The following is a 9,770-nucleotide window of genomic DNA, read 5'->3' on the forward strand; positions in this document are numbered from 1 at the left end:
ACACACGTGTTATAAAATACGATATTTGCACGCACATGCGTGGCAGATCTTAAAATCCGCACGTGCATACGCAGGCAGCACGAAATGGGGGAAGAATTTTTGATTAATTAAGAATCAGATTGGGAGGGAACTTCCCTACCTCCCTACCTAACCTTCCTCCCTCTTCCTCTCTCCTCCCCGACCCCTAATCCCTTCCTAGCTACTTACTTTTTTTGTTTCATTACTTACTGCTCCTCTGGTACAGAAGCATTCAGTACACGCAGGCCGGCTGCCGGCGCGTGCTTCTCTGGGACAGCGTAGAATGGCGCTCTGCTGGCCTGGCCCCTGACCCGCCCTTCCCCACCCAGACCCCACCCCCAGCCCACCCCTTTGAAGAGGCCTGGCACTTGTGCACATACTGAAAAAATTGGCCCATACCTGCCAAGGCTCAAAGTGTTTGATGTCCCCACACGTCCCATTGAAGAAAGGTCCTTTTCCAGGTTCACAGGAATACATGGCATGGAGGGCATGGGCCACCATGTACACAGCATTATAGTTGTTATAAGTGGACCTTAGGATTGTCTTATCAAAGAAATGATCATCAATAGTCCTCAAGTCTTCCTTCCCTGTGCAGAGTTTCCCTTCTCTGCTTAGTTCTTGAAGAGTGGCCTGGTCCATGTTGGGGTCAGCCCACCTGCAGCCAAAGGCTTCTTCCCAAAATTGCCCAACAAAGATGTCTTCTGTAGTTCTGAGAGGATGAAGATTATAGAGATATTCTTTGAACATTGGAATGTTGCCTGTAGGAATAGTGATTCCAATTGTTCCTTTCAGAAATTTAAAGAAATCCTTTTCATTAAATATTGGAAAAGGACCCCAACCATCTGAAGCAATCCAGACTTTCCCAGATATGTCACTCTTTGAAATTTTCAGCATCACCGGATAGAGATTCTCGGCAGAGGAAAAGACCACAATGACCCTGGCTGTCATCTTCTTCACCACCTCCACAATGCGCTGAATCTTCTCTTGAGAGTAAAACAGGGGGATGATTTTGTAGAAGGCAACACAGACCCCAGCCTTGACCATCTCTTCTTTTAGCATCTGACTCCCAATCAGTCCATAATCATTATTCTCAGCGAGGATTCCAACCCATGTCCAACCAAAGAAGTTTATCAACCGGGCGATGCCCAGAGACTGCAAATCATCACTTGGAACAGTGCGGAGGAAAGAGGGAAATTGACTTTTATCACTAAGAGTAGCTACAGTTGAGGCATAGCTGATCTAGAAGAATTTCACCAACAGCATTAATTAGTTTTTGTTCCGCTTGATCAGCATTTATAAGATTGATAACATAAATTATTTTTTCCTTTTCTTACAGGGTATCTCAGGACGCACTAAATATTTTCTTGCCTTAACCATATCCTTAAGAACACAGGTGATCAATCTCTTCAAGTACATCCATCCATTCTCATTCTTAACAATAAGTAATAGCAACTATAATGACTTCCCATACAACCACATTTTTAGTCTGGCTTTTTAACGGTAGCAAGCAATGCATTGAAATTCTCATTACAACTTGCCAGAGCAGCAGGATATTCCATAATTTGTTATAACTGATCCTTACCTGTGTCTGTTTATAGACTCCCAGTAGCTGAGCTATGGGTATGGACATCTGAGATTGGCTATCTCCAATCACTGCTGCTAATGGAGAGGTCCCCCTGCAGGCATAATTCGGAATGGGGTCTTTGTTTCCGGTGAGTTGCCACATTGTACCTTGCAGGGACCTGGACTGGGCATTGCAGGAGTCGTATATCCAGAGCCCCAAGGTGATGTTGGGCAGTAGGTAGCTGCTTTTGTTAATTTCATTCAAGGCAAAGGCCATGGCATTCACATGATGGTAAAAAGCTAACTGTAGTCTAAAAAATATCAGAAAATATCCATGTAAAATATCAGAAAATATCCATGTAAGGTAAGCAAATGTACAGCAAGGAGTGAATTTTTTAAAGGAGTTAAATGGGTAAAAGTAGCAAATATAAAAGCAATTTAGAGAGTGAAACCTTTTGAAAATTCAATGCTATGGAGTGAATTTTCAAAGGAGTTACGAGCATAAAAGTAGCAGTTTGCAACAGTTTTTTATGTGCGTAAATCCTTTTGAAAATGATCTTCATAGGTTACATTTTCAATATGTCATTCCAATGGCAATGTACAAACCCAGCTGATTTACAAACACAAGATATTCACATGCACTGAATTTAAATATCAGCTTATTCTGTGTATAAAACTATGCACGTTCATTTAAATGATTAGAAAATTCAGTGCATGCATATAGCTTTGGAACATGCCACTAAAACACACCCTGAGTGTCTCTTTTCTATAAATGTACATACATTATGCAACTAAGTGTTGCTGCCCCGGTCGCAGCACTCGCGACCGGGACCTTACCTCGCTTGTCCGGGTTTTGGACTCGGGTTCCCTGCAGGGGTCCGCCGGGTCCCAGGCCTGTTCTTCGGCGTCGTTTCCGTGGGGCGACGCCGCCGGGATGCCGGAGCCAGCTGCCCTCCTCCTAGGCGCGTGTGTGCGCAGAGAGCCCGAACTTGTAGGCCCTTTCCCGCCACTCGATGCTCCGCCCGCCTCAGGGACGTCAGACGCTGGTGGGTATGTAAGGCCGGCGCCTGCCTTGGTTAGACGCCTTGCAACGAGGTTACCTTGGGGTTCCTAGTTGCTGTGTGCCTCAGAGTTCGCTAACGTCTGTTAGTATCCTGCTTCTTTGCCTTGCTTCAGTTCCAGCCTGGTTCCTGCTTCTGTGCCTTGCTTCAGTTCCAGCCAGGTTCCAGCCTCAGTGTCCTGCTTCAGTTCCAGCCTGGTTCCTGTTTCTGTGCCTTGCTTCAGTTCCAGCCAGGTTCCAGCCTCAGTATCCTGCTTCAGTTCCGGCCTGGTTCCTGCTTCTGTGCCTTGCTTCAGGTCCAGCCAGGTTCCTGGCTCCGTATCCTGCTTCCGTTCCAGCCTGGTGTCTGCCTTGATCCCGGATCATCATCTCTGCATTCCCACTTGCCTCAGTCCCAGCGGCCAGGCTCCTACGGGCTCCTCCCGGGGGAGTCTCGGCTTCCAGGGTGAAGACCTCTTCCTTGTTTTCCTAATTCCCAGCAGCCCGACTCCCACAGGCTCCTCTTCGGGAGTACGGGTTTCCAGGGTGAAGGCCTACTCCTTCACCTGGCTCAGTGTCCGCCTCCTGGCCTGCACCTCTCTCCACGGAGACAGTGGTCCACCTTTCCCAGTCTCCGCCAGGCCAGCTCAAGAGTCCACTAAACACTCTCAACAGATTGCAAGGCCATGGACTCGGCGGACATGCCGGGCCTTCAGGACATTCCTGGAATGGCCCAACGAATTCAGCAACAACAGCATTGCCTTGATGTGCTTGCAGCTACAGTGGAGCAACTGGCTGCTTGCTTGGACACGATGCCTATGGACCCCCCTGCCTGCTGCACCACCTGCCTCTATGGTGAACACTAGTTCTGCTACCCAGTTACCCGCACCTTCACGCTATGCTGGGGAGGCTAAGACCTTTCGAGGGTTCTTGAATCAATGCTTCATACGGATCTCCCTGCTTCCCCAGCAGTTTCCTACGGATGCGGTCAAGGTTGCTTATATTCTATCCTTGCTGGATGGGAAGGCGCTAGTATGGGCCTCGCCGCTCTGGGAACATAATGATCCCTCACTTGAGGACCTGTCACGATTCATTTCCAACTTCAAACAAGCCTTCGACGAGCCGGCTCGGCTAGTCACCGCCACGTCTGAACTGTTACAGTTGCGCCAGGGAGGACGCTCCTTGGCAGACTATGCCATGGATTTTCGCACGCTTGCCCAACAGGTGGGATGGCAGGACGACAGCCTCCGAGCAATCTTCCTGGAGGGCCTGGCCGGACGTATCAAGGATGAGATAGCCGCTCGCGACCTCCCAGAGGACCTCAACAGTCTTATAGAAATGGCGGGGCGAATTGACCATCACATCCAGCAGAGGGCCAGAGAGCAACGACCTGTCAGATGGACACCCTCGTTGGCTCCTGCGTTCTCCAAACCATTATCCTCTTCCAAGACAATTTGTCCGGAGGTCACGACCAGTGAACCCATGCAAGTGGGGCGTTCTCCCTCTCTCCGTTGAGGAGAGACAACATCGCCGTGCCTTGGGCCTCTGCCTCTATTGCGGCCAGAAAAGCCATTTCCTGGCGCACTGCCAAGAACGTTCAGAAAACGCCAGAACCTAGGAGGTCGTGAGGAGCTCCTCCTAGGTTGTGCAGCTGCTCCTCAATGTACTGTACCCATTACCCTGGAGTATCCGGGTGGGTCCCTGGAAACTCTCGCCTTCCTGGACTCCAGAGCAGGGGTAACTTCATCCTGAAGGATGTAGTACACCAGTTACAAATCCCCTTGCAGTCTCGGGAGATGCCTCTGTGGATTACTTCCATCCAGGGAACACTTCTTCCAGGCCGCATCACAGCCTCCACGACACCCATAACCGTACGCACCAGGGCGATCCATTCGGAGGAGATAGCCTTCCTGGTATTGGAGAAGGCCGTCCACCCCATGGTGCTAGGCTTGCCGTGGCTACAGAAACACTCTCCCACCATTCAATGGGATACCTTGCAGATTACCAAGTGGAGCCCGTACTGCTTTTCCCACTGTCTGAAGGTTCCAAAGGCCCCAGGACTTCCTCTTCTGCACTCTGCCATCGGTCTTCCCGCACCCTACGAAGACTTTACCGATGTGTTCTCCAAATCTAAGGCGGAGATTCTACCCCAGCGTCGCCCTTTCGATTGTGCCATTGAGCTACTACCTGGGACAACACCTCCTCGGGGTAGAGTGTACCCCTTGTCCTTACCTGAGACCCGGTCCATGTCAGAGTACATCTCTGAAATTCTGGCAAAGGGCTTTATCCGTCAGTCCAAATCACCCGCTGGGGCGGGTTTCTTTTTCGTCAGCAAAAAGGACGGCTCATTGAGGCCAGCATTGATTATCGAGGTCTCAATGCAATCACGAAGCGGGACCCATTAATTCCCGAGCTCCTGGATAGGTTGCAGGGAGCAAAAGTGTTCACAAATGCGAGGTGGAGAGAAGCGGGAGCCAGCTACATTTCTTTGAATTTTGTGCCTACCCGGGAGAGGAGAAACACCTTACCCTGAAAATCATCTTCCTGTATTCAGCTGAGAACAGACGCCGCTCTGAGAGGCGGGGACAGAGGCGGACCCGGAAGTCCGGGTATAAATTTAACTGGTTGTTGGAAGCTCTCCCGAGGTGGAGAGAAGCGGGAGCCAGCTACATTTTTTTGAATTTTGTGCCTACCCGGGAGAGGAGAAACGCCTTACCCTGAAAATCATCTTCCTGCATTCAGCTGAGAACAGACGCCGCTCTGAGAGGTGGGGACAGAGGTGGACCCGGAAGTCCGGGTATAAATTTAACTGGTTGTTGGAAGCTCTCCCGAGGTGGAGAGAAGCGGGAGCCAGCTACATTTCTTTGAATTTTGTGCCTACCCGGGAGAGGAGAAACACCTTACCCTGAAAATCATCTTCCTGCATTCAGCTGAGAACAGACGCCGCTCTGAGAGGTGGGGACAGAGGCGGACCCGGTAATTAAATATTAAACAGGGGTAGTAGCGGCGCGCTGCTTAAGCCGCGCGCGCTCAAGGGGTGTGCGCAACTAAGCTGGGCTTAGCCAGGTTTCGCCGGGTCTTCGCAGGGACTGAGCTGGTATAATGTTTTCCTCTTAGTTTTAAGTCTGATTGAAAAATAACTGTCTCTCTGTTCTCCACCTATATGAGATCCTTTTTTAAACTAGACGACGAGGTTGTGATAATCCACTTGGTTTAAAATCTTACTTATGCCTCATTCTTCCCGGAAGAGGAAGGCCAAGGAGCGCCAAGCCTCAGACGCTGCAGTGGCCAAACCTATACTGGGACCTATGGATTCACACATCCTACGTAGGATAAGAATGGAGGTAGAGAGCTCGCTGAATGGTAGGAGGGGAGAAGAAGAGCCTTCCACCATTCCTGAGCTTTTGTTATCAACCCTCTCCTCGGAAGGGAGAACCATACCACCAAATCCAGCCGACAGACTCCAAGTTGAGAGGGGTTCAACTGGATTACCCGAAGTGGAAAATTGGATTGAGCCCCCTGTGAGGCAAGTTACTCAACTGGAGGATCTGAATGAACAGGTTACCAACGTGGAGGTGGTGAAAAACTCAGACGGAGCAACTAATGAAGTATCTGGGGGTGAACCAATTGGGCTATCCCTGATACAATTTCAAGAACTGGTAAGACCTCAGGACTTTACTATGGAATTAATATGGGAAGCTATTAATGCACTAAATAAAAATATTGGGTTACAAATGTCAACTTTATTTAGAAAAATAAAAGAGGTAGAAAAACGGGTAGTTAAAACAGAGAAAAATAATTTACTGCTTAATGGTGAAATTAATTCAGTTAAGAATGAAATTAGGAAAGTCAATGATATACAGTGTATGGTGATAAAGGAAAATAAACATATACTGTATAAAATTGAAAATTTGGAAAATGTTTCTAAATGTAAGAACATCCGTTGTATAAACTTTCCAAAATCAACAATTTATATCCCAATGCAGCTTTGGAGGAGATATTTAATGGAGGTATTGGGTATACCAGAAGCCACACTACCAATTTTATCTAAAATATATTTTCTTCCTCCTTTGAAGAAAACCCCCGAAACTGCACTGGGAGGAAATATGCCTATGCAAGAATTAAAGCTGGCTCATGAGGAAGTAAATGTAGATATTTCTGAGATTCTGGAAAAATCAGAATCTGAACTAGTGAGCCCTGCTACACTTCTTGTAACTTTTATGTTAGAGTCTGACAAGGAATGGATTTTTAGAAAGTATTTCCAGAATAGGACAAAAGTTTTTCTAGGCTGTAAAGTCCAAATATTTCCGGATCTTTCTCGTCAGACTCAGAAACGTAGAAAACAATTTCTTTTATTAAGGTCACAGGCAGTACAATTAAGTATGTTCTTTATTTTAAAATATCCGCGTAAATGTCTAATAAAATCTGAAGGAAAGACATATATATTTCTTCAACCAAATCAGCTAACAAACTTCTTAGTTGAGAAAGGGAAGCCATTGATGAGTTCATCCCCAGCGACAACATAAAGTGCTTATAAATGAGTTTAGATATCCCAATAGTAAATGATATCCTATAGTCTATTTTCTGTTTGATTATACAACGTATAAGATTGCTTAGAGAAGTGTAAAGGATCACATATGAGGGCTTGATAGACAGAAATGAATGAAGGAATATTTCATGGAATTTCTGTATGTGTATTCAAAAATTGTGTAGTAAGTAATTGATGAAGTTAGTCATTCATTTCTGTATACTATATCAAAGTGTAATTCTACTTGATGTATTTATAAATATTCAATAAATATTTTTAAAAAAGTGTTCACAAAACTAGATTTACGAGGTGCCTATAACTTTGGGGTAGATTTACAAAAACGGCGCGTTCGTGTACTTTTGTTGGCGCTCCAGGCGCAAACAAAAGTACGCGGGATTTTAGTAGATACGCGCGTAGCTGCACGTATCCGCTAAAATCCGGGATCGGCGCGCGCAAGGCTATCGATTCCGTATAGCCGGCGCGTGCCAAGCCGCGCAGCCTACCTCCGTTCCCTCCGAGGCCGCTCCGAAATCGGAGCGGCCTCGGAGGGAACTTTCTTTTGCCCTCCCCTCACCTTCCCCTCCCTTCCCCTACCTAACCCACCCGCCCGGCCCTGTCTAAACCCCCCCTTACCTTTGTCGGGGGATTTACGCCTCCCGGAGGGAGACGTAAATCCCCGCGCGCCAGCAGGCCGCTAGCGTGCCAGGACGCGACCTGGGGGCGGGTCCGGAGGGCGCGGCCACGCCCCCGGACCGCCTCGGGCCATAACCACGCCCCCGGGCCCGCCCCCAAAACGCTATGTCCCACCCCGAAAACGCCGCGCGGATCGGGCCCGCCCCCTCGACACGCCCCCCTCGGAAAACCCCGGGACTTACGCAAGTCCCGGGGTCTGCGTGCGCCGGTAGGCCTATTGAACATAGGCGCACCGGCGAGCAGGGCTCTGAAAATCCGCCCCTTAGTGCGGATCTGTCCTGGGGACAAATGGAAGACCGCCTTTAACACCCAGGATGGGCACTATGAGTACCTCGTTATGCCCTTTGGACTATGCAACGCCCCGGCGGTGTTCCAACATCTAATGAACAAGATACTTCGAGACCTTCTGAATACCTCAGTCATCGTCTACCTAGATGACGTGTTAATTTACTCCCACGATCTGGCTTCGCATCACCAGCAAGTTCTATATGCAAAATTGGAGAAGTGTTGCTTTGAAAGAACTTCCCTGCCGTTCCTGGGCTATATAGTTTCCGCCTCCGGTTTTCAGATGGACCCTGAAAAGGTGGTCGCCATCAGAGACTGGCCTCGGCCGAGAGGGCTAAAGGCGTTGCAACGCTTCCTCGGCTTTGCCAACTATTATAGACATTTCATCCCTAACTATTCACGTATTGTGGCCCCACTCACCACCCTTACTCGGAAGGGAGCCAAACCAGTGGACTGGCCCATTCCCGCCTGCCAAGCCTTTGAAACCCTCAAGGAGGCCTTTCTGCAGGACACCTGCCTTCGTCACCCAGACCCCCTCCGATCATTCGTGATGGAGGTGGACGCCTCTAATGTCGCGTTAGGGGCTGTGCTTAGCCAGTGCTCTGACTCCGGACAACTCCTCCCCTGCTCGTACTTTTCCAGGAGATTCTCAGTTGCCGAAAATAACTACAGCATTGGGGACAAGGAGTTGTTGGCCATTTAGCTCGCCTTCGAAGAATGGAGGCAGTGGTTGGAGGGAGCCAACTACCCCATCATGGTATACACCGACCACAAAAACTTAGAGTTCTTGTGTCATGCCCAGCGCTTGAACCCAAGGCAGGCTCGCTAGTCCCTGTTCTTCAACCGTTTCAACTTCGATCTGGCAAATCGGTTTTACTGGTGGCCGACGATGAAACAAGATATCCGTGCCTTTGTGGATTCCTGCCCCACCTGTGCCTTGCAGAAGCCACGCACGGGGAAGCCGTGGGGCCTGCTGCAACCATTACCCATTCCGGTAGAACCTTGGACCCACATCTCCACTGATTTCGTGGTGGACCTCCCAGCTTCCGAAGGGAACACTATCATCTGGGTAACCGTGGACCGGTTCTCCAAGATGGCTCACTTCGTCCCTTTTCCTAAGTTACCATCGGCCCCGGAACTGGCTCAATTATTCACACATCTTCAAGATTCACGGTCTACCCCAAGACATAGTGTCCGATCGAGGCCCTCAGTTCACCGCCCGGTATTGGAGAGCCCTATGTAAAAGATTCAATGTGCAACTCAGCTTATCGACTGCATTCCACCCTCAGAGCAATGGACAGACAGAACGCACCAACTGGACCTTAAAATGATCCTTCGCTCCTTCGTCAATCAGTGACAAGATAATTGGACCAAGCTACTGCCATGGGCAGAATTCTCACATAACAACCATACACATTCTGCCACAAGAAGCTCACCCTTTCTTACAGTCTATGGGAAACAGTTGCGACCGCCACTACCCCTGCCTCTTCTGAGCGCGCTACCCGCGGTGCAACTTTCCACCCGGCAACTACAATCTCTGTGGACTTCCATTCAGAGAAAACTTGCCAAGCGGCCAAGACCACCAAGAGATGGGCAGATCGGCATCGGCAGCCAGTGCCTATCTTTCTTCCTGGAGACCGAGTT

At 49.0% G+C, this 9,770-nt stretch overlaps 1 protein-coding gene across 1 annotated transcript in view; it reads right to left on the bottom strand.

Annotated features, from left to right (window-relative positions):
• The window catches only part of LOC115081054 (extracellular calcium-sensing receptor-like), a 76,523-nt gene extending 74,665 nt beyond the window's left edge, over nucleotides 1-1,858 (bottom strand). The window contains exons 1-2 of the mRNA XM_029585568.1: nucleotides 1,601-1,858; nucleotides 418-1,257 (exon numbers count right to left, since the gene is read on the bottom strand). Of these exons, the coding sequence (XP_029441428.1) occupies nucleotides 418-1,257; nucleotides 1,601-1,858 (1,098 nt within the window). The remainder of the gene's footprint in view (nucleotides 1-417; nucleotides 1,258-1,600) is intronic.
• Between the last annotated feature and the right edge of the window lie 7,912 nt (nucleotides 1,859-9,770).

The sequence above is a fragment of the Rhinatrema bivittatum genome, chromosome 19, assembly GCF_901001135.1.
Source record: "Rhinatrema bivittatum chromosome 19, aRhiBiv1.1, whole genome shotgun sequence".
In the NCBI taxonomy this organism is placed as follows: domain Eukaryota; kingdom Metazoa; phylum Chordata; class Amphibia; order Gymnophiona; family Rhinatrematidae; genus Rhinatrema; species Rhinatrema bivittatum.